Below are 26,898 nucleotides of genomic sequence, written 5' to 3' on the forward strand. Positions count from 1 at the left end.
AAAACTCGCAAACGCACCACTGGTGGCGCTAGGGTCGCCACTACTCTCTTCCATGTCCAACAATTTTGTTTTAATGGCGTCCGCTGTCAATGGAATTCCACAATGCTCAATGGCCATTATCATGGGCGAATATTTTTCAGTTAGTCCAGCTAACAAAAGCGATGCTATCCATTCGTCATTGATGTTAAAACCCGTTCCACATAATTTTTGACTCGTTTCTATGATTTGCGTCACATAAGCAGTCATAGAATCACAATTTTCTAGACGAATGGAAATCAAATTTCGTAGCAAACTGATTCTCCTTGTAAATCCAGAGTCATCGAACATGTTCTTCAACTTCTCCCATAGCTCGCGAGTAGACTGAATGTTTTTTATATGAACATACAACGACGAATCTATTGATAAAATCAGCTTCGCACGGGTCTTCGCGTCATCTGCGGCTTCAACGGTTTCTGCCTCTGTCTCCGACTTGATACACTTCGACATGCCTTCTAAAACCAGAAAATTCTCCGCCGCGAAAGCCCACTCACTATAGTTCTCACGCCCTTTTAACTTAGGCACACTAATAAGATAGTTCGAACTCATTTTTAATTTTTTACACTGAAGCGTCTGGGGCACATAACCTATAATGAAACAACGTTTTTAGCTTCAACAAGGAACTGAATTTATTGCACAGATAACTATAGACCACAGACTAATAACTACAGACTAAACATATCAATGAACTCTAGTAAGTATTAATGCCAACAGACGGTGCTACCAGTATCAAAATTTAGATTATTGAGATATATTTTCAACAATAACTAAATAACTATACCAAATTTCATGGAAATTGGTTCAGTAGTTAAGGCGTGATTGAGTAACAGACAGACAGATAGAGTAATTTTAGTATAGTATATTAGTATTTATTAGTATGGATTAATTGACAAAAAAAAAAACATCTTAAATCATCGTCTGATGTCGGATAAAATGTAGCCGTTAACAACAGGAGACACGGCATGTTGTGGCCACACTTTATGGAAATGCCAGCCTATTTAACCTATTTGGCGCCAACAATGCGGTTCACCATGCACTATAGCTTTTGTTGAAACATCTAGAATTTGGGCCTGACCATTTAAACCTGCTTGTATAACGCTTTGTAGTTCAGCACTGACCGAGGAAACGACTTGCCACAGATAATAAATGGTGGCTATTTTGAAATACAATATAACAATGAAATAATTCAGATATTATTCACAGTAGGTCGTGTAGAAAACGTCCAAGAATTTTATGATAAGTTGAAATATTTATCAAACAATTTAGAAACAAATGTGAATAACTTTGTAATTTCTACGCTATTGTTACCAATTGCTAATCTCCGTCGTCACAGCGAACTGTAATTCAAGTTCACCAGAACTTTCGATACAATCCTTACAAACTATACATTGCTCGCTTACATTACAAACTTAATCGATCGACTCTCTATTTCCATACCTAACAAGCGATGTACCTCTCATGGGTACGTAATTTTCTAAATCAGCTAAACAATAACATAATACGTCTTAAAATATTACACAAATCACTGTCGCTCATTGAATGAAATATTTACGTGTTCAATCATACGCTAACTATGCTCTGTTTACGGCAAACCCACACAATTTTTACGGAAATATTAAATTTATAAATAGATCAGGTATGTGAGGTAACGTATTGATTTCGCGTTAAAGTATCGCAAATTATGTGTGAGTTATATACTGGTTTAGATGCTGTCCATCATTTTGTTTTGTAAGACTAGATGTGTTATGTGGTTTCACTCGGGGACTTACTTTTATAGCTTACTAGCTTACCGCACGCGGCTTCGCCCGATTGGTCTAAAACTATCCTCTTGAATCACTCTATCAATAAAAAAAACCGCATCAAAATCCGTTGCGTAGTTTTAAAGATTTAAGCATACAAAGGGACATAGGGACAGAGAAAGCGACTTTGTTTTATAGGTACTATGTAGTGCACATCTTTATCATAAGAAATGATGCGTGTCCTTTTTATTATTTCAATATGTACGAAAAAAGAGTTCACCACGAATTGAAAACATCTGTTATAGAAAAATGTTTGCTAAAAATTTCAATCAAATGCTACTTTATTATAAAAAAGCCACAATATCTCTTGAATTGACAGTTAAAATACAACAAATATATTTAACAGCTTCCACTGGATCAATGATACGTGCAAATCATTTTTAGTGACATTGTGAATGTGCCAAATTGTGAAACTTTATAGCCGCAAGCAAACATTTAGTAGGTGTTCATTCATGTCATTCATTCATTGAGAATAATTCTTGTAGCTTTTAAGTCTTAGAAAATATTTTACATTTTTACATTTAGGTATTAAAGAAAGTTGTTGTTTTGACAAAACAAAGATATTTTTTGTTACCATTTATCCGTATTATAACCAAATAACCAACTAGTGATATTCTCAAAGAAAATTTCCTGAAAATGCAACAAAATTCATTCGTAAATGTTCTATAAATGACGGTGCAAGTAGTATTTTATGTAATAGCACAGAATAATAACTAGAAGCTAGCTAGTAATAATTTAGTCTGTCTTCAGCGCAAATAAATTACCGGCAATTTGCACATCCTATGGACCGGCATGAATCTGTGATACGCTAATCTGCGACTTTATCATACTAGATTAAGCCTTGTCATAGACCTCTATTGCGTAGTCTATAAGATTTACATGTTTCTGATAGCCATTGTCATAGCTGTAATATTTGTGATTGGTAGAATATGATTTGTGTTGATTACTTGTCGGGTAAACTGATATGATATCTAATGTAAAAACACAGAACACATAATAGTAGCTAAACGCTAGTAAAAATGAAATAGAAATTATAAAAATGTTTGCATGCCAACAGTCGTTAAAATTGCCATACGTTTTCTGTATAAATTGTTTTAAAAAAACACTAGAGATTAAGGCTCTAATCGTAAATCTCACAACATAAAAAAATAGTGGTTTGTTTGTTTGGATCAATTTTATGCAATATCGGTAAAGCCAAAGCTTGTTATACAGCAATAGAGAGGTCATCGGTATGCAAGTTTCCCAAAATAGTCCTTGCGAGAGACGCAGGTTCATACAAACAGACAAACAGTTTAGTTTATGAGTGATTCGGTTTCATTTTTGAAGTGTAACTTCTTTAGGCGCGTTGAGAGTAAAATTTCAAGTCAATATCGTAACTTGGAGTAAGGCAACGATTTTGATACCTATCTTGCCGAAGAAGTTTCACTTCTGACACGCATGTTCGACACACGTTTTGTTAGTAGCGTGATTCGTAAGCTACAAATTACAATTGTCTTGAAACAATGAGGATTAGATTTTTTACTGTTTCGGGAAGCAGCTTTTTATTGACGACAACATATTCTAGGTGAAGTTTCCATGAAACGCCCTACGCCGTAATAAAAATATCTTTGTCTTTTTCCTTTCCGTTGTGTATGTACCTCATTACCTCATTACATTTGAATTTCATGAATCTATTACTGCCATGAATATATTTTAATCTTAACAAATATAAATAATTAAACAAACGTCATTGGAAGTTGTAAATTTTATTACGTTCGTTAACATTCTTCATACACCAGCGATTGTTTGGAATGTTAATATGTACTTAATTGGCGGTGTTGTGACGTCTATAAAAACAAAATATAAAGCTTTTTAATACAAAAATATCTGTATGATTTTTTGTTTGTTCTTGTAATATATAAGTTTGCGTTGTTTAATCTAAAATTAAGTTGTCGTTATCTCTCATTATACTCCCTTATTGCTAGAATCAGTTTAAACTTCTTCAATAACTCATCGGGTTTTGGTAAGTTCATTTATTTAAATAAATCTCTTACTCTTACTCCAGAAGATATCTGGTCTAACTAAAAATACAGCCTCACACAGAAATTCTTATCTTTTCCCTTTAGTTTGGTTCACTGCCATAAATGGCTCATTATCGTGTAAGGGAAGTCACCCGCGAAGATAATGGGCTACATTGTGCAATTCATCTACGACCACATAATTCATGCTCATTCTCTATTCGTATGTATCTGTGGTTTATATCTGGTAAAACAAGATTTCATGCTATGGGTCTTTTGACGTTAAATCTATATTCTATACTAATATTATAATGATGAAGAGTTTGTTTCTTTGTTTGTTTGAACGCGCTAATCTCAGGAACTACTGGACCGATTTGAAAAATTCTTTCCGTGCTAGATAGCCCATCTATCGAGGAAGGCTATCCTCACTATAGGCTATATATCACCACGCTACGACTAACAGGAGTGGAGCCACGGGGGTGAAACCGCGGGGAGCAGCTAGTTAGCTAATAAATTAGCTAAAATAGATTTATTTGCTATGCCTTCTGATCTTGTGAATCACTTTTGAATCGCAATAACATTACTTAACCATTTACCACCGGTTTGGAAAGCTACAGATAAGAACTGACAAGAAACTCTGTAGTTGCTATTTCAATAAGTACGTATACAATGTGAGAGTGTTCAAAATTTAATAAACGGAGATTTCATTCTAACTTCATTTCAACTCGTCATGTTCATGTTGATAAAACCCGAACATTATTAACAGTCCACTATGATTGATTGGTCAGCTACATCTGTAACACGCCAGTTATTTCCTGCCGAAACCAATATTAAACCAGAACCGAATTGTGACCAAACGTTACATTTAAGTTTGTTTTAACTACCCTCCTATATTTGCAATTGGAGGCGGATCATCCGGTGTTTAAGCGCTTGCAAATGTGACCGTTTAAATGTTAACAGCTTTGCAACACTCATTAAGATTTAATGAGTCGTCCGCGTCGTTCTGTTTTTATCTTACGCATTCAGGGCTTTAAATGCATAGCATATTTTCCTATAAGGGCCATTCTTATCTACCGCTGGAGGACCAGTCTTTTATGTTTATGAAATGAGACTTTATGCCCTTTTGTTTATATATATAATCAATAAGGAATATAACATACTAGCTGTGCCTCGCGGTTTTACCTGCGTGACTTCGCTTCTGTTGGTCTTAGCGTGATGATATATAGCCTCTAGCCTGCCTCAATACATGGGCTAACTAACACCGAAAGAATTAATCAAATCGAACCAGTAGTCCTGAGATTAGCGCGAACTCTTCAACTTTATAATATTAGTAAAGAAAATAAACAATATTTTGGAAAGATGTTACACCGATTGTTTCAGTTATAAAGTATCCTTTGAGCGCTGTAATTAATTAATAAAGGTTCAAATATCCATTTATTTAATTTGAAAAATCGAAACCAGAAAACACATCACATTGTAGTTAATTTATATCCATCCAAATTTATTCTTATCAAAATTAATCACGTAAATATAATCAAATCCTTTGTGATCCCTAAACCAAACGAACATCATTTACTCCACAATTTATCGCACAATTAAAATCATATCCAAAAGTACATGATTAATTTTCATGTTTTAAACATTGTTAGCTGTATTGTTAAGTTTCCGATCCGTGGACGTAAACATGCGTTGATTTATCCGCTCATCTCACGTCAAATCTCCGCGAATAGTACAATGGATGTGCAAACCGGCCAAATATAACTTACGGATTTGCTCCAACTAATTTAGCAAACAATTAATCTTCTGTTTTATTTAACTCTTGCTTCATGCCAATTTATTTCCAATTTTATGGGAAGCTTTTTGAAGGGTAATGTTGCAAAGGGTCTCTGGAATTGTACACTCAAATGTTTGATCTTTGGTATAAAAACCATTGGGGAAATTGGCCACTTGAAGTCAAGACGTGAAAGGTATAATTGAAATATACTCATTTAATATTGTAGGTAAAAAAATGTGTGCGTGTACTAGTGTACACACGTAAGAAGTGAAACTTCTTTATGACCTTATTTTTCAAAAAATAATTTACTATATGCAACTTTACCGAAATACGTCGAATCACGCGTGGTAGGGATAAGAAAAAGATGGCGCGTAACGGAAAAATGTCACGCGTAACGAAAAAATGTTACACTAAATTTTTTTCCAATCCCGATAAAGAAGTTTCACTTCAAAAATCTTTCTGGTCTCCAACCAAATAAAATTCAAGCTTGTTCTAGCATCATAAATGTAATTTAAACAAGATACGATATGAATCAGCAAACTGGTGAAAATTTACATGTTTCGAACTAATAGTAATAAAAATCCTTGTGAAAGCCAACTTTCGCTTATGATCCATTAGTCATTTCTTCTCTTGCCTTTTAGAACCTTTCTAACAATATTGGCGCCATTTTGAGAATGGCATGTATCCAACTTCACATACTTTCAGTGTTTCAGTTCTTTTCAGATTGCGCGAGCCATTTGCCTATTCAGAACTAACTAGGTCGGGAATATGACGTCATTTGGTTACCCGTTAGATGTTCGCAAAAATGGCGCGAAATTACTCCTTTTATTTTCGTAAGCATCTGTTACGTTATATGAATGATATTTATTTATGAGCCTTTCTAATATAGGTCTGTACTTCCTTCATGTTTTATTTATTAGTGCGCCCTTTTATTTGCGTTGTATACGTCGTATAAATTGCTTAATTGGAGGGTTTGTAAGCTAATTGTTGTTCTAGAAATTTCGTTTAATTTGTAAATGGTAAATGAAAACATGTAATTAACAATAATTATGAAACGTTTAAATGCAATTTAGTCGTTTAACTTAATCGTGTTTTTACATTGAAGTGAATTGGAAAAACTTTCAATTCAATTTTAAATTGTGGTGAAACTATGTCAAGCGTCAGTCGAATTTTCCAGAAATTTCATTCACAGTTCATAATGCAAGTGAAATAGTAAAAGTTTGGAAGTTCCACTATTAGTCACGCTAAACCGAGGGTGAATGCACCGTTTAGTAGTTTGATCTAGTTTAAAACTTAAACTCGGGTCATAAAATGTTTTCAGGACAATACCGTACAAAATATATCACTTTAGTATGCATTTGTTTGTAAAATCCTCGTGGAAAAACAGATAAACGTATTCGCGTCTCTGAATAAATGTGATAATTTCAGTTAAACCCCTGTTTTATTTGTTTTCTTTGGGTTCGAGTTTAAGCTTAGTATTTTCGTTTCTTGGAAAAACAAGCCGAAGTTACAATTAATGTTGGACGAAAAATTTGAATTTGAATTTATAATGAGCACTTTATTAACCTGCGAATTAATTCATGTTTTTACAATATTTTCATAGCGATTGTGATATTGTATAACAATTCTGTAAACATTCCAATAAGTATTATATTGTAAAACTCTTTTAAATAAATTATGTTTCAACGTCAGACTTAGCTAGTCCTGAAAAGCATCCTAAAAAACCAAAGGAATGTACTATCCCCAAATAAAACAAAAACAATACTTTCCATGTTATTTAAATCTTCTAATAAACCAAACTTCTGTCTGGTAGAATTCTGTAAACTTCCCAAACCGCAGTTTCGAATGACTCACGAATCCCACAGCAACACATCATAGCAATGTTTACGTTATACATATATTTTTGATATCTCACTCATTTTTAATAAATACACTATGTTTACACAAGGAATAGCTGTTACACGACGAATTGTTGAAAGTTGAAACTATTCCGACTGTGTCTATCCATCAAAATGTTTAAAGTGTAATATATTTTGATAATGTGTGTGTAATATATTATAACATGGAGTGTTGAAACAATTTGGTTGTCTGAGTGAGAAACAATTGACGCATCCAATATCCTAATGCATGCATATGTGCATATGTGCTAGTATCTAACTATCTAGGGAGCCTATGCTATGTTTTTGTCGGAGTTTTCATTGTTATAACTTATCACACGAATGCGTATAAATATGGATGTGTATTTTACACGTGAGACACGTGTAAAATACACGTGTGTTCCAATCAATTTTATGCGGAGTAATTTTTTTCGTTTTATCTGAAACTTCTGAAAGCATTGTTTTTATAGATATTAAAAATCAAAATTTTCTCTATGCGGTCGTTGAGGTTGTAATAATATGAAGTGTTTATTAATAAATATTTAATGTAACTAAGAAACATACACTAAGATGCGGCAACGTATTTTATTTAATGTTCTAATATCTCAAATTCAAAACAAAACTTTTCCATTCTTTTCTATTTTGTTCTGCTACGACAACATTTATATATTTTATATAACCTTTCTTGAAATTCTAAACAATCTATACTATAATATTATAAAGCTGAAGAGTTTGTTTGTTTGAACGCGCTAATCTCAAGAACTACAGGTCCGATTTTAAAAATTATTTCGGTGTTGGATAGCCCATTTATCGAGGAAGGCTATAGGATATCATCACGCTAAGACCAACAGGAGTCGAGCCACGCGGGTGAAACCGCGGAGCGCACCTAGTACAATATATAGACATACCATATAGCTAGGTACATTTACAATTTACAAAGACGCACGCACGTCAAGCCCTATTGAGCTCAGGATAACAACTCGCACTTAAAATGCTTCTCCATTGCAAATAATATTATTAATATACAGCATTTGTATTGCATAATAATCCTTGAATTGCCAATATAAGCATTATAACAAGCCTTTACATCAATAAAATTAGGCATAAACGTCATGAGGATCTTATTTCGTAACAAATAAATTATATTATAGGAAAATCGGTTCAGTAATGAGAATCGTAGGGTTTTCTTGTATTATGTTTTAGAAGAGTTTTATACATACTTTATGGTATTTATCCATAGATTACTAAATAGTTACTACGTTTATCTATCGAGTTTGTCCGCTATAAAGCACAAACGTTGGCACTGCAGAACGGCGTGAATCAACAAACAATTGATTGACGGTAAACTGATATAAATAGATCAGTTGGAGATCCCGTATGAGTTGATGGGGAATTAGATTTATGGGATTTCTTTAAATATATATAATATATATCTGCATGTTGTGACTTAAAACATAGTTAAATACGTATATTTAGTGTCGTAACACTAAATACTTACGTAACTTAAATTTTTACAGGCCCTCCCACACTAGGTACATTTTTTTGGCGAGCTTGTTTCACTTGTCGTTATTGTTATTGGAATTTGAATGGTAATGAAAATATACATTATAACGGATTATTTAAATCTATTTTACATACCTAGTATAGTTTGATCTGGTTGACATACTGTTGACAACCTTAGCTTTTAGGAAATATTTAAAAAACAGCTATTCTTTGATTATAACAATTATTCAAACATAAAGTAAGCAAATGTACAGCTGCCTCCCGGACTAAGTATAAAACGGTAACGGCTTCCGCAAGTCGGTTTGTGTGTAATTTCAATCAGTCATCGCAATTTGTTTCATCGACAAGCAAACTCACATTTTGTTTATGAATTATATGAATTTTCGCGGCGATTGATTAAAAAATAATCAAATTTGTTCGTACCTATATTTAATATTTAAAAACATTTAATACTGAGAAACACGTTATTGTAATTAAAATGCCATCGCCATATGGTGTACGTTCCATGTACCCGGACAAAGCGGTTCGGATCGACATTCATCATTCGAACCGCGAGGGACTGGAACATGCTTCCTGAGTCTGTGTTCCCCGACGAGTACAATATGGGGTCTTCAAGCGAAGTGTGAACGGGTACCTTCTAGGGAAGCGCGCTCCATCGGCCACATCTCAGCTTACTATCAGGCGAGATCGTGGTCAAGCGCTTCCCTATTAAATAATTAAAAAAAAATATACGTTTTTAATTTTTATAATGAAAAAAGTTGAACGTAGACTGATTAAGGTAAAATGAAGTTCACTCGCTTTAATATTTAAACAAAAAAGTAGGTTAATACTTGGGAGATAATTAACAGCGGTAATTAAAAAATATACCATTGTATTTCTGGAAAGTTCCTTTGTTATATATTCTGTAACAATACACGGGCTTTAAGCGTTGGAAGCTTCCTTTAAAGATGTTAATTATGAATTACTAATAAACTGTTTCGTATTTTATTTTGAGTTTTACGGAATCAATATACCATTTCCAACACGAAACAGCTGATCACACAACAAAAATGCTGAGGAAAAACAAACTTTACGTATTAACAAATAATGTCCTATTTCATTTGCAGCTAAATGATTTGAAATACCCGCTGTATTCTTAACCTTGTCGAGTATGAAGAGTAATGGACGTTATTTCGACCGTTGCTAGTTGAAAACATGGTAAATGTTGTTAGGACTTATAGCCATTGCGTCAAGACCTAAGTCTCGAGAGACAAGCTACTGAACAATTAAACTAATATTTTAAAGCTGAAGAGTTTGTTTGGACGCGCTAATCTCAGGAACTACTGGTCCGATTTGAAAAATTCTTTCAGTGTTAGATAGCCCATTTATCGAGGAAGGCTATAGGCTATATATCAACACGCTAAGACCAACAGGAGTGGAGCACTGCGGTTAAAACCGTAGGGTAGTTTCAGATAAAATATTATGTTGTAGTATTATCTACATTACCAGGAATCAAAATAAGACAATACCTATGTGAATTACGGTTTATCTAAACGCAAAAACAAATAAGCTAACTTTTAAACAAATTTCAAAGTACATCCTATCAGCTTTTTTGTTGAATGACAACGTCTACCCTCACAAACTTTCATATTTACAATATCATAAGGATATAATCTACAGATGTAAACTGTGATTAAGTATCTACATAAGTACATAACACTGTGACAATTCACTATCTGTACCTATAGAAACTTACAAGTATATCAAGTCTACGAGCTGATATCAAATAGGTACAAAACGATGATGGCATGATGATTGATTAATATGATGAAACGGTCTGTAAGGGGGTGTTAAATTCGTTTAGTCGAATTTCCTATACAAAGTTTAATATGGTTTAGGTCCGAGGTCGTTTAACCAGAATATGAGAATAATTTTAATTTGCAATATTACGTTAGAACCTACGTAGTAAGTTCGTTATTGTAAATGATTATTATCATCATTTAAATAGGAAAAAACGCTTTTACAAAATTTATTAATATTAAAGGTTTCATTCATCCTAAATTATATGTACCTACACGCATACCTACACATTCTATTAGGGCCCACGTAATCCCTACAATTTGTTACAACAACTTTGAACCAATCTTCGCCCTACTTACTACCTACGGCCTACCCAAAAGAAAAATCAATCACTTTACTCATCCAATATATTACATAAATAAGGAAAAATATTCATACGGTTTGTCAAAAACTTTTAGAATAAAGTAATTAGAAATTTTAACAAAAGGTTGTTAAGAATTTACACTTTACAGTCCAGCATGTCAAATTACATCATCATCATTTCATTCAATCATAGAAGAATATTTTCCACAATATTTGGTTGTGTGTTTTTTAAACACTAGAAAAGCTAAGCTTTAGGTATAATCTAAAAATAGGTCACTTTACCGTCACTAAATATTCCTGTTTTGGAATTATATCGTCAATACTATGCTCTAGAAATTATGCTTGAAATAAATATGAGATTAGCCTCATTTATTCGGTTGACATTTACAGAAATAGAATTGACCCTAGCTTCAAATAAACCTATATGAAAAGTTAAAAGTCTTATGCCCGATTTCACCAATAACCCCTTAAAACAGTCTCCTAAGTAAGGGTTCCTTAGTTTAAGGGACCCTTCAAATCACTACCAAACCTAACGATTTAGGTGACACTTATCTGTCGGTGAAAGCAAATTTTACGTTAGGTATCCCCTAAATTGACTTAGTACCCGACTGCTGTAGGTATTATGTTCTGCATTAGTTCGACTAAATATACGACAAACGTTAACATATTGATGTTTATTCATTTTTAGGTACCTACTTCTAAATAAAGAATTCGAACACAGATTAGCATGAGTTAATGTGCAAATATCAAAACAAGATACAGATTACGTATAACTGCTTATTATAAAATAAATACATTTCATTATTAACCCATTGAGCCCCAAGCGGCCCGATCGGTACCAGACACAATAGATTTTCTATTGAGTCTGTGGTTCCTGGGCCTGAGTTACTACGGAAATAAACCTTGCAGCATGACGTATATGACAAAACTCACGTGCATTCAATACATCAGTGAAGGTAAACCGAAATGGTGATAATAAATATTAACAGCGGATATCTATAAACATTTGGTAACAATAAAACAGTGGGGGCTCTGCCAAAATAACTGTTTTGATTGGAATTGCGATTGTAATTAAATAATTAATGTTTCTTGTGATTAATTGTTTGGAAACGTATAAATATTTTATACACTGCTGGAATAAATAGAGACCGGTTTTTACTTGCTTGTTTTTGTGTGATGATTTAAAATTGGAAGAGAGAATATACTGAATACGGGGACGGGCGAGCGAAACTGCGTACACAAAGCTAGCGTTACTTTAAAGTTTAAGTATGCTGAGGCTATTTCATAATATATACCCGTATTAACACGTTGATCTTAATGTTAAAATATTAACGTCATTAATGTTAATAACGCCCCTCTTTTCTGAATCACACATGAAATCAAGCTGCATTTCCGATTGAGAAATTTATGCGTTCAAAGTAAGAAATACTTTCATAGTTCACATATACTTAAAACAATACATAATATCAATGAGATATGTAAAATAACATGTGGGATCGACTTAAAACAATATATAATAAGATATTATGTAAAATAAGATGTGGGTTCGAATAAGAATACCGAAATTCCTTCATATGATTGATTTGATTCTGTATAACTTGCTAGTAATAAATTCAAATAAAAATATTAATAATCTATCAAATCGGAGCACAGATAATAAAACTATGCTTTATTTATTATGATCAATGATGCTTCGCTGAGTTCCGGAAACTTGCCAACCAAATTATTCGCTTCCGATAACATCGGCTGAACCTATTTTGGTCTATATTTCCAGCAAATCTTATTTATATTTATATTTTTTTTATCTTAAATTAGCTTAACTAGGCTATTTTCGCAACGATTCATGAATTTTTATTATCTTTTTTTGCAAATGACAAAAAAATATTTTTTCAAATCAGTATACTAATTGTGTAGTTTCAATTTCATAATTAACTTAGTAACTAATAATATGTAATTATGTATTTTATTTCGGTCTACCCACTCTGTAATTTAAATGTATAATGTCAGATTGTATTCGATTGCCATCTATAAATTACAATCCCTTCGGCCATTGAATTTAAAAATAATTTCAAAAGTTTCAAAAAAAAAGGTATCACAAATTGTGAATATTTTTAATTTTCTGTTTTATTTACTAAAGATTGGAAATATTTTATTACACGGCAATGGAAAAACTTATATTTCAACCGTTTCAGATTTTGTTAAACGAATACCTACCACGAGCATAGGTACATTAAAACCAAACAGCAATTGAATCAAAGTCTAATGAAGGCCAATCACAAGAACATAACTGTATTAGAAGATTAATCATCTCAAACCGTTTAGCTGTTTAGCACAGGATACATTATCGCAATTCGATGCTCGGCTTATTTACATATATCTACGTATCAGGGGTGATAAGCGATCTACTCACTGTGCAATGTAGATTTATTGTCATTGATTTATCTGTATATAAATTGTTACTGAAGGTCTGTGAATAATAGATAGAATATAGAGAATTTAGTTAATTCAATATGGTGGTTTTTGCGTGGTAAACATTTCTTATTGTGTTATTTTGCGTGTTATATTGTGCAAAAATAAAAACAAAATCATAAAATAAAAACTATAATCTAAGTATTCATAACATTAATAAGATCATTTATTCAAAACGAGATAACAACAAGAACAATAGGCAGAGAAATTAAAAATGACTGAACCGAATTTGAAGTTTTTCACCCGAAGAAAGCTACATTATTCGTTAGTATTACATGTAATTTTAGACTGAGATTTATGTCTTTATGCCTGTCCAATACTTGAACAAAACGATTCCAATATGGCTACAGACTTATACAATATAACATGAATGTAACGAACTAAAAACAGCACATTATTACCGTCGTGTATCAATCAAACACGTCGAGTGTGTAAGCCGAACTTGTATCACTCGAGTTATTCATTTACATACACTTGTAAACGTCAGTCTGTCTGTGGCGAGCTACTGACTGCATTAGCTGAACGATTTATTGCTGTGACTCAGGCTGATAACGTTCGTTTGTTATGATAGCGTGTTTTGGATTAATATTTTTGTAGAACAAATATGTAAGGTAAAAGGTTAGCTATACAAAATTATATCTAGATACAAAATTATAATATATCTTTATTAAAAACAATTTATAAATCTTAATTAATTAAAGTAAAAGACAATGGTGGTACAAATGAAATAAGTCTGTTTATTCTTACGTGGTTATGGTGAAGCCAAAAGCTCGTTAAGCTCATTAATGATGTGCGTATGTTTAGTTTCAATTTGCTATTTAATTATCATTTTGCGATCAAAGAAAAGGTATTATAAGAGTCTTTATAAGAGCTTTAGTAACCAAGTCCCACAATATTATAAACATAAGTAACAACGAAATATTATTTCATAGGTATTTCTCAAAGCACAAATTATCCTCAGCCAATTTTTTGTTAGCTTAGAGCTCATATTTTGTCTCGATTATTTCAAACATTTATCATTTTATATACCTTACAATTATACATATAAAAACCTAACTATTAAGAAGAAATACCTTAAATATTGAAATAAAACTTCAATATTGATACTCCACTGTTTTAAAAAATATGATAACAGCTAGCAAACAAAAAGCAGGTCGACTAGAAAAAACAAGTTAACAGTGTTTTACGATTGTTTCGTCAATAAACACGCCCCATAAGGCAAGCTAGAATAAACAATGAATAGATAATCATGTCTGATGTCATATCGTTTGCCCTTCGACCTTTTTTGATGAGCCCTTTTTGAATCTTTCATGACTTAAAAGTGTGGCTGGACATAGATTTGAAATACTGTTATGGAACGGGGAACCTTCATTTTATGATGCTATGACGTATATTTATATTCATTGCAATTACTAAGTACTTATCGTAATGCATATAATTTAAGACAATTACAGTAAACTACAACTTAATTTTGAAATATTCTTATGAATTTGCTGAGGTATGGTTCCCTATTTGACGTGTTGGTACATATTTAATTTACATATTTTCATACACAACAAACATATTATAACAATAATATACTTAAATCCATTTTTAGTGATCATCCAAAACTTTCATTCCAGAACATACAAGTTGCGGTGGTGTCAGTAAACAAATAGATTTTAATTCGTCTGAAAATTAGTTTTTAAATATTGAATCTTAAATGTTCAAAGAATATTTCAGCAATTTCCTCATACGAAGGTTACACACAATCTAAAATATCTTTGAATGTGAATAATCCCAAGTTGTTTATAATTGAAATGTGCTAAATATAACGGATATTGTTTTATCCGTCGTTTGTGGATTGATGTTACATATTTACATTTCAAAATCGGGATTTATGTGAAAATATTTACCTATTGTTCTAAACTGCGAGGTTGGCTAATTTAAATTATGAAGAGAATCAAGTATTTTCTAATTGTGCAGTTTTCTATCCCGACCTCCTCTCTTTAATGTACTAAATAGTAAGTTGAATAGAATAGTATCCAACTAATATTATAAATGCGAAAGTTTGTGAGGATGTATGTGTGTGTGTTTGTTACTTTTTCACACAAATACTACTGAACCGATTACAATGAAATTTAGCACACATATAGAGGGTAACTTGGAATACACATAGGATAGGTTTCATCCCGGAAATCCCACGGAAACAGGAACTATGCGGGTTTTTCTTTCAAAACGCGGGCGAAGCCGCGGAGGGAAGGTTAGTACAAAATAAATTGTATAAAAATGATGTGAGTAACAAATTCTAAATATATAATGCTTTCATTAATTAGGAACAGAAGAAAATAATTTGAATAGTTCAATAGAAAGATAATTACACATAATTATAGATATTCAATTAAAACAAAATTAGACTAGTTTCAAAAGTAATTTGTGTGATAAAAATATGATCGAATCAAATTATAAATACCAATTCGATTTAAATAAGTATTTTTCAGCAAATATAATTTGCAATTTCTTCCAGTCGAGGGAATATTTGACTTCGTCCCTTCTTATACTTTGGGAAATTCCCTGTCAGTCTTAAATTATTTTTCTGATTCACTGGTTGATGAAAACCGACATCTTATATTATAACATGGCGCCCTGGTGCGCCTTTCCCTTGATAGCTATGGGATTTCATAAAATAACCAAAGCTCTCTGAAGCTATCTTTTTAATTATGTTCAATCAAAATTAGTTTATCTTCTGGATTTGTATTGTTTAGTAATTAATCTGTCATTTAAAATTAGTAATAGTTAAACTTGTAAAAATATTGAATAAGCTGTCTGCGACTTGTAAGAAGAAGAGTATTGAAAAGTCTTAAAACTGGCTTTTAGTATTGAAAAACCTTATAAAAATGATACAAAACGTATGCATGGTACATATTGCACGTGGTATGACGTAATTATGTTTGTTTCACCTTGCGGTGGAAATAGTGTTCAGTTTGATTGAGAAGTTTCCAGAAGCAGCACTATTATCTGCTAGTAAACCACTCCAATTTATTGACATGTATTTTTCCTTATCTTTCTATGTTAAATAACGTGGGTTTAGCCTGTTATGCTAATGAAATATGAAGTCTATGTCACTCCGCATTCCGCAATAGTGAAATAAAGCGAAAATTAGCGGTCCTGAATTTGTTTCCTACAAACGTTTTAATATATCAGATTATAATACCATTTATTACTCCGATATAATTTGCTGCTTCGTAATATTTAAATTATTTTTTCTGTTCCCTTTAAACTATTTATATCGATACCGCTTACCGATCGATTCTTTCCAAAAATCAAACAAAAACCATATCACAAACCATACGTAAAGATTTCTACCAATTAAAATAATTCCAAGGAATTTTCAAGTATCCAACCTACATTTACAAATAACAAATTCATATACGTTGATATCAAACAAACGAAATATACAGGTCAAGTATAGTCTAATTGTTACGAAGGCTTTTAGGCCATGTTTGTTACCTATCGATTGACGTACCGCACGCTAATTGCAAGTCACACTATCACAATAATAATTAATACTACGCATAGACACCTATAGGCTACTAGCTTTCCGCCCGCGGCTTCGCCCGCGTTTTCATGGAAAACCCCACATAGTTCCCTTTCCCGTGGGATTTCCAGGATAAAACCTATCCTATCTCTCAAGTTGGATCAAACTGCACATGCTGTGTGAATTTTATTATAATCGGTTAAGTGGTTTAGGAGTCCATTGAGGACAAACATTGTGACACGAGATTTATATATATTAAAGAAGATAAGATAGACAAGGTATATAATATCACTAGCCGCGCCAGCGGTTTCACCCACGTGGCTCCGCTCCTGTTGGTCAGCGTGATGATATATAGCCTTCCTCGGTAAATGGGCTATCTAACACCGAAATAATTTTTCATATCGGACCAGTAGTTCCTGAGATTAGCGTGTTCAAACAAACAAACTCTTCAGCTTAGTATAATATTATATCAGAAATATTGATGATATATTATACTATAGATTGCTAATGAACACTTTGATTTTGACTCAGTGTAGGTAAAACACTATACATATACGTATATACGTATCATTTTCATGGCTAATTATTGCTAACTAGCCAATTAAGTATGTATGACAATTAATGTATGTTTTGGATTAATTACATGATTAATGATCACTAGATATGGTTCAATTAGAGATGTGTGATTATCATAATACTGAAATTTCAGTAGTCTTAAAGTATTGAAATAAAAGGATCAATATAATACACTTGTTTCAGTTAATGTCAGAAAAAAATGATCACACTATGAGACCCATATTTAATTAAATTTTCTCACTACATAAATCTAATGTTATTCCTTCCAAGCGATGAAGCACATCCACAATTAAGTGCTTCTTATAAACTGTATGTCGTAATACAACAGGCGACGCGGCGTCTGCTTTGCCTTCTTACATGATAAAAATAAAACGCTATAACGTCTAAAGTAAAAAATTAGGTCATCTATTGTTCTTAATAAACGCTAAGAAACTTAACTGATATTTTGTAAGTTATGTTTTATTTAGACCAACTGATAAACGATACTTTCTTTTTTCTAAATGAATTTGAGGCATATGAGTGTTTTAATTTCGTTGAAATCTATACTAATATTATAAAGCTGAAGAGTTTGTTTGTTGAACTAGCTAATCTCAAGAACTACTGGTCCGATTTGAAAAATTATTTCGGTGTTAGATAGCGCATTTATCGAGGAAGGCTATATATATCTATATTCTATAGGCTACATAATTATCATCACGCTAAGACCAACAGAAGCGAACACAGGAAGCGAAGTAACGCGGGTGAAACCGCGGAGCGCAGCTATTAAAGAATAACAGTTTTGTAGACCAATAAAAAAAAATAAAAAAATAATAAAGGTATATTAATGAAAATTAGCGTGGCGTAGGAAAATTCCCGGGTCAGCTAAGCTGTTGTATATATTTCAATTAAATAACGCTAAAGCCCGATTTATCTTGGATTTGTGCTGTTTTGTTATTATAATATAATTTAATTTATTCAACTAAACTCCTCTTTATACCAGGCTACATCAAAATAATTGAACCAAGTCATAGAACTTTGTTAAAATAAATAAATATTCATTTAGTTTTCATTGTTTTGAGCTTACAGTTTTCGTTAGAATGTACAATAATAACAAAATACTTCAAAAATTCAATTTGTATATACCTTAAAACTGAAATTTATGAATAAAATCATTCGCCTTAAAAAAATTATTTATATAAAGCTTTCCTTGTAGCATTCATGGTAAAAAAGCTTTAAAAAGCCATGATCTTAAGATAAGACTTCTACGCCGTAGCCGCCTCGTAACCTATCTACGACGTAGCTCGTAAAACCTTCTACGATTCTACAATTTGAGGAATTTTTAAGGCCAATAATTTTTTATTTTATTTTATAGAATAAGATTACAATTTTACAGCTTTATGCAAATGTTTTGCTCCTTTTGCAGTTAAAAAGTTTTCCTCATTTATCTTTGCTTCGTGTAAACACAATAATATTATCATAAAATGTTATTTTGCTTTAATTTATCCGCCCAACGAATAAACTCAAATAATTGTAGCAAAAATGGAAAAAAAGAATATTCGCAGCAAATCATATTTTATTATTACCCATTTTAACTAAAATTGTATCAATTTAATATTAAATAGGTTACCCTCACGTCAAACCGTTGAATATCGCGATGTAGGTAGGTACTACAGCTAGACAAAGTGCTCGTAGTTCGTACTGCGTGTTTCGTTATCTATCGACGTGACAGCCTCTAAGGACAACATCTAGGGCGAATTGTGTGACGCAATTTCAATTCCTTACTCATTTGGAAAGTACAGAATATATATTTTTTAGTTATGAGCTTAAAAGCTTTGTAAATACTTCGCAAATTAAACTTATGAAGGCGTAGACGCCGACGCCGACGGCGAAATACGATTTATTTAATTAGATAAAAAATACAGTATAGTAATATTTTAGATTCCGGGTAAACCAACAAAGATGCAATCAATTACACAATATAAAACACCCTTCTTTGTTCCACCGTAAAACGTACGGCGCACTTTAAATTCATAGATTTACAAACAATAAACCGAGAATAGCGGTAAACGGCAAAAAATCTCGCAGCAAACCCAAACATTTCGCCGCAACATCTAAACAAAGATCTAAATATAAGATTATAATCACCTGTAGACGTTCGTTCAGTGCGGCGTGTGCCGAGGCAGCATGACGTTACCACTAGCGTCACTAAATCACTCGCGGTGTACAGACGTCTGATTCGTGTGAAGTCTGCGCTAGGACTGGCCGCCGCGCCCCGGCCGCGGGCCGCCGGCGGTCGATACGCGCCCCCCGCCCAACAGGTCCATGCGTGCGCCGGTTGTAAACCGCTTTGTGATGTGTAAACATTGCATTGCTGCAATTGCATCTTGAAACCAAAGCTCTTGATGGTTCATGATAGGATGGATGAAGCCACTTGATGGGGAACAAAGATCCCTTAATAACGAGTGGTTATAATGATGGTTTTGAAATGGTTTTGAACATGTCTTACAGTCTTACACTGTACCTACTATAATATTTGATTTGGTGAGATTTGGTCGATTTTTGTCAGTTAGGTCGTTGATCCTAATCAATCATCGTCGATCAGTTTTCGAAGGCCAATTCTGTTTGCATTTAAATTTAAATAAACGAATTGTTGATATCACCTTTTGTTATTCTAATTAAAACAAGTACCTACATTCCTACATGTCCTATCGGGGAGCCCTGAATTAAAACGCCTTTTTCCGTGTGCGTGACGTTATTCAACTTGCTTTTATCCTCCCTTCTAACATACCTGTATTTTTAATTAATGTTTCAAATATTTCTCACATAATAATGTAATTTTTTTTATTGTTGCATTTATGAAATAAAAGTTACAGGCCATATATTATCTTGTGTATTAAATAGATATAAACTAGCAAATGCCTTTTAACAAGCTTTTCAAGTTAAATTAGTTACTCACTATGATTTATGAAATAGCTTAGGTATTCCACTTCAAATTCTTTTATGATCATGAAATTTGGTATGTATATCCAGAAAGGTGGAATGAAGTAGTTGTTCATTTACTAGATTAAGAGAATTTTCTTTTTAAAAGAAGAACTTTAGCCGTGTTTTGTTCAAAGGAAAAAATAAATTAAAAACCCTTCTACATTTTTTCCTGTAAGGGGTGACACAATAACCCGATTATAAACTGACAACCTACTCTGTGAGGAAAAAGAAAGGATAATTTTATTGACAGGGGAAGGAATACGCCACTCAACCCTCTAGTATTGGAGGCATTTTTACAAGACAATATAAAGATATTGAAGAAAACAACATTATGATACAAGTATCATAATGTTTGTGCTACCCTCACTACGATAAAACATAACAATAAAAAGTGCTTCTGTATTTTATTATTATAGTATTCTGTGGTATTATATAATATTATTATGGTATAACAGTATATAGTCTTCTTTATGTAGATATCTGTGGTATAAGCAATGCCAGTGTGTTGGCAATAATTCCATGAAATAACAATGCTGGGTTATCATATCTTGTAAATATACATCTTTATTGCTTTTTTATTTCCTTTTTCTTTCTTCCTGATATGTATATTACATACACAATCTTCTTCTTCAATAGTTCAATAGTTCTTCACTAGAAATAAATCTATATAAGATATTTTTTTCACTAGGGAATGATGTTTCATTTATATTCTTTACCGCTACCCGACCGTTAGATCTGCCCCGGCTTCGCGCGTGGTACATATTTACGTTTTCTCTACATAAGAACCATCCTCGTACTTCAAGGAATAGGTATAATAATTGTCGAAATCGGTGCACCCGTTCACGCGTGATGCCGTGACCAAGGAAAACGGGCTTAATCAATTCATAAATCTAAATGACGTGTTAATGTCCCATATTTCTCATCAACCAAACAATACAATTATACTTAAGCATAATATTTGTTTCAGTAAATAACAACGAGCTTTCTGCTTCATCACTGAATATATCTTAATTATTGGGACGCTGGATTAGACAAGTCTCTTAGATTATCTAAATTAGAAAAAGCCGATGATCATTGCAAAAATTATTATTTTTTTCAATCGATTTAAGATTTATTAAGGCGTCGTCTATCAAACCCGATAAACTTCATATAGGTACGCTACACAGTATTTAAATTCGTTGCAAACTTCACTGAATATTTCAACCCATAGTTTTTTAAATTAAGGTTCAAAATATGTATAAACAATATATAATATGTTTCTATGAAATAATTAACACAAAATTCTACCAAAAAATGAAATATTAAAACTTCGTATACATCTTAATCAATTATTGGCGGCTCACATGGCGTGACAGCCTGCTGGAAAGCTTAATGCGATCAAACACTTTTCCACAAGAATGACCTAACCTAGTTCTGCGTAACCATATATTGATTATAGGCTTAATGTAAAGCTTTTTGAGTCTGTACTCCTAAGAAAAGAAATTTAAATACAGATGGTATGAATCACATAACATATTTGTATTGTACTGATAAATTGAAATAGTTTCTTATTACTCTTAGAAACAATTTACTTAACTAGACGTATGACTAATACATGAGATATTACAATAATATTAGTACCTGAAACCCTGGACCCTGAAAGATTACAAAACGGGCTCTACATACACTGTAATCCTTCATTTAATAACTTAATCCTATATTCCTGCCCTACAAAATCACCTTTTTAATACGCTACATATACTAACGTTTCATAAAATTTTCTCTTATCTCAAGAATACTTATGATTGTGTCTTATTTTACAAGAGCTTTGCGACGATGAATTGTCCACAATCCGTTTGACTTAGTACGATCTAAAAGGTATTTTATCTCAATTGTACTTGTTCAGTCTCCTCATAAAATCTCCATGAGCTAATGGGCTTCACTTTACGACCAGGCTGTAAGTTCGATTCTAATGTAAGTTAATTTTTATTGCAATCGAAAAATGTATAGACTATAGATACAGGAGGATCATGTCAAATTGTCAGTAGGTTTTCAAAAACTAGATGTAATGATAATAACTTTTGTATAAATTACAAAATATTTGATTTTTATCTTAGAGTACAGTTATAGATAGTTCTATAAAAGACCTATATGTATACCACGCACGCTTTACATTTGTAGTTCTATGTTCTGACTTTAAACGGACAGATTTCATTCCAATTTTGTATCACTCAAGGATCGCTGACAATAATTTAATGAGTACTTAAAAAATTAGTCAAATTAGTCGATCAAAGCACGTTATCACACGGTTACTGCGTGACGTGAAAACGTGAAAGTGATATCAAGTTCCGATATAAATCACTCACAATAATATCAACATTTATTTTCGTTATAAACTTCGCTTATATGTATATCACTCTTATATCTTTCTCTGAGGTGTCATTAATCTATAAATCGAAGTTGATCGACTTTTAACAGGTAACTTTTAAAATGAAACTAACACCTTTTCACTGAGAATGTTTCTTATATGAACATGTTCTTGAGTTCTTCATGACGAAGTTTGAAAATTAGCAGCTCTAATTTTGATGACACGGATGGTTTCAGAAAACCCCTAATAAAAAATATAGCTTATAAGCTACTAGCTTACCGCTCGCGGCTACGCTCGCTTTGTCTAAACTCTAAAACCTAATAAATTATATACTAAAACCTTCCTCTTGAATCACTCTATCTATTAAACCGCATCAAAATCCGTTGCGTAGTTTTAAAGATTTAAGCATACATAAGGAAATAGGGACAGAGAAAGCGACTTTGTTTTATACTATGTAGTGATGATGCAGTAAAAAATAGACATAGATTTTTATACATACTTCAAAGAAAAACCCGCATAGTCCTCGTTCCCGTGGGATTTCCGGGATAAAACCTATCCTATGTGTTAATCCAAGTTACCCTCTATGTGTGTGCTTAATTTCATTGTAATCTGTTCATTAGTATTTGCGTGTAACAGTAACAAACACACACATACATATCCGTCTTCACAAACTTTCGCATTTATATTTTATAATATTAATAGCATGTACGTATATTGTAGAAGACTTTAAGCGTAGAGTGAACAGGTACCTTCTAGGGAAGCGCGTTCCATCTTAGACCACATCTCAGCTTAACATCAGGCGAGATTGTGGTCAAGCGCTTCCCTATTACCAATAAAAAAAAAAAAAAAAAAAAAAAACTTACATAATCCCGTCACTAATATGAAGTACCCGTAATATGAAGATATTATCGCAGCATCCGACTAGTCTCTATTAGCCACATGCATTAGCATTCAGTGAGTGTCGCGTGGGTGCGTTATTTTGTAAAGCAACTTTCATAGTATTGACATAGATAATATAATACTATACTAGTCTAGTAATATGTATTGTTATTTTTTTTTAACTGGACACTTCTGTAAGTTGGTTTAACACTCTTTGGTAGGGGAAGATATTTTTAATTCGCTTCACCGGCATGCTAATGTTATGATAAAGAATTTAGTCGTATGAGTACTGAGTAATGAGTGCTCATTCTGATCAAAACCACAAAATTAATTAATTAATTTTTGTATCATGTGTCCATATCTTCACATTTCTACATCGCTATGTTCTAATTTTCAATCGGTCTTTATGCTAAATCGGCGTAAAATTCAACTGAAAACATCATCTACCTACTAAAGAAACTTTCTGATTTATGGTCTATGTAGGATTTCATTCATTAATTCACACACATTTATACTTCCTAGTTAACTTCGTTAAAATGGCATGTTTTTAGCGTTTGTGATCTTCTTTATAGTTGTAGTGATCTTGTTTTGGCGCAATAAAAATGTTTTATTAGAGATAGTGTGTACGGCGCCTTAGCTCCAAATACGAGGCGAAATAGTTACGGGAAAATGAACCATATTTTGTAGGAATAAGGTTGTAAATCCAACGTGGAATAAATTCCTGTTTACTTTTTGGTATTTGATAAATAACTGGGAAATAAATAAGTGAATTTTTTCGATGTGTATTAAGAACGTCGAGTGGTCTATCCAGTATTTATGAAGAATCCTTAGTTTTAGTTTTCAAGTTTGTTAAGATTTTTCTTTCTAAATTCAGGAAAAGCTCGACTTTAATATGTTTTATAGTGAAGTTCATTTAAGATAATTTTGTCAAAAGCCAAACACGAGTTTTTTATACTCTTTGACTAAAATTCCAGATGATAGATGCTACTATTGCATAGCTTCTATCGCGGGCCTTGAGCGCGGGGACCGAATCGAGAAATTCCGTAACGAAAAATCCTCACGCTCCCCACTCCGACGGGCGGAGGTGTGACTTGAAGGCATAGCATGCAATAGCTTTACCGCGGCAGTCCCCGAGTGCCACACGTCTTTTTTTGAAATACTTAAGCATTTATCATCGAATAGAGAATTTTCGTAAAGTCAAAACTTTTATAGGTTTTTAAAAATAAAAAAACAAAACTGAATAATAAATCATTTAATACAATTCAACTATTAGTTTCTACAATATCGCCGAAAATCCAAAATCTTTGCTCTTCCTTCGGAAATCAATTCCAACTTTTAGTTCTTTCATCTTTTCAACTTTCCTTCTGTCGTTTGAACAGAGCGGTGAATTTCCCCGCTTCGTATGTTGGCATGAAGGGTAAATATGTTGTCCAATTCCATCTGAAATTAAATAATAATTTTTAAATGGGAGAGATATAAGTTAGTTGTATCAATAAGGAAAATATTTGCAAGATTAAATAATTTGTAGTATGTATTATGTGTAGTGTACTATTGGTATACTAAGTGCGAAGGGACTTGTAGTTTTGCATACACTGATCACGTAAAAATACCCGTCAAAAATTTTTTGCTGAATTTTTCCTGAAAATCCATGTTTTCTTCTCTAGCTTCGCGCTGCCGGCATATACCGCTTCTCTAATGTGAGCATTTTGCTATGAAAACATAATCTTAAACGATACCTCACGTGCTGGTGGCAAAGTTGGGTGGGTTGCTTGTTATGGGTGTGTGTACGCATAGAGTTTTAAGAATTCATCTATTTAAAAAAAAATGCGTTTGGCATTTTATAAGTATTTTTTACGTCCTCAGCGTATGCAAGAATATATTCCTTGCTTAGTATACCATCAGTGGGACACCCTGTAGAGTTCTATAAACAGTTCTACAGTTCTATAGAAAGCGTTATCTAAATATTTTCCTTTTCCAAAAACGCAACCATTGAATGTTCAATAATATATTATGATGAACTCGCTTCCTACTTATTTTAATTGATTAAAAAAGGGGGTAAAATTATTAATTCAATCGCAAAATAAAAGAACTAAAAAAGGGTCGTAAATGTTAGAAAAAGTGTCGTGACAACTTTTCGTAAGAATTTTTTCCGTCTAGCCCCCTTTCACAACGCGCGATAAGGAACTTCGTTCCAATAATTGAAAATTGTTTTTGAGAACGCTAAAAAATTTTTTTTTTAATATCTATTAAAATTTTCATAAATTATGAAACAAATTTCTTCGCGTACACTATAAGTGAAAGTTTTTTATTTAAGAAATAATTAAAAATAATATACCTTCGTATAAAACTCATGCCCACAGGAAAATCGTAAGTATCTCCTGTACTAGCACCAACCGCTTCGAGACACATTTCTTGAGCCCACTTGTCCAAGCCACGCTCTTCCCGAGTACCTGAGAGACGAATTGACAAACAAAATATAGATCCATAAAATATTATTGTAACCAGTAGACAAACTAAGGACAACAACTTTCATCACAATATATTTTTTAAAGAAAAGGTTGATATTTTGTTATGTGTGTGTGAATCTGTAATTATCTTAATACCAAATTTCATCCAAATTGATGATATGAGGACGTATTTTAGGGCTGAAAGCGTAACATACAGACAAACCGCCAAACTGTCGCATCTATCAAATTATTTTAAGTATGGATAGTAAAAGTTATTCACATTAATTAATAAATTATTATTATCTATTTTTATTGATACTTTGCATACGTGATAGCTGATATCGATAAATGTTTGCAATTTATTCAAGTGCTTTTGAATGCCCAATGTATTTAAGTATTGCATATGAACAAATATTGGAATTCGACAAACAGATAATTGGAGTACATAATTTAAAAAGCCACTTATAGCCTATAGGCCTTCCATAAATAAATTAAAATTGACAACAAAAAATTAGAAATCTGAATTGGAATCAAACTTCCAATTCAAATTTCTAATTAAGCGGGGACCGAATCC

General features: G+C 32.6%; 2 protein-coding genes across 4 annotated transcripts in view; both read right to left on the minus strand.

The window, feature by feature from the left end:
- Positions 1-19,915, minus strand: part of LOC123695278 — a 59,591-nt gene extending 39,676 nt beyond the window's left edge. For all 3 annotated transcript variants that reach the window (XM_045641061.1, XM_045641060.1, XM_045641059.1), the window contains exon 1: positions 19,815-19,915. The gene's annotated coding sequence lies outside the window, so the exon portion shown is untranslated. The remainder of the gene's footprint in view (positions 1-19,814) is intronic.
- A 5,199-nt stretch (positions 19,916-25,114) lies between these two features.
- LOC123695520 (solute carrier family 23 member 2) overlaps positions 25,115-26,898 on the minus strand; it is a 34,549-nt gene continuing 32,765 nt past the window's right edge. Inside the window, exons 13-14 of the mRNA XM_045641393.1 lie at positions 26,213-26,327; positions 25,115-25,317 (exon numbers count right to left, since the gene is read on the minus strand). Of these exons, the coding sequence (XP_045497349.1) occupies positions 25,230-25,317; positions 26,213-26,327 (203 nt within the window). The 3' untranslated portion in view covers positions 25,115-25,229. The remainder of the gene's footprint in view (positions 25,318-26,212; positions 26,328-26,898) is intronic.

The sequence above is a fragment of the Colias croceus genome, chromosome 11, assembly GCF_905220415.1.
Source record: "Colias croceus chromosome 11, ilColCroc2.1".
In the NCBI taxonomy this organism is placed as follows: domain Eukaryota; kingdom Metazoa; phylum Arthropoda; class Insecta; order Lepidoptera; family Pieridae; genus Colias; species Colias croceus.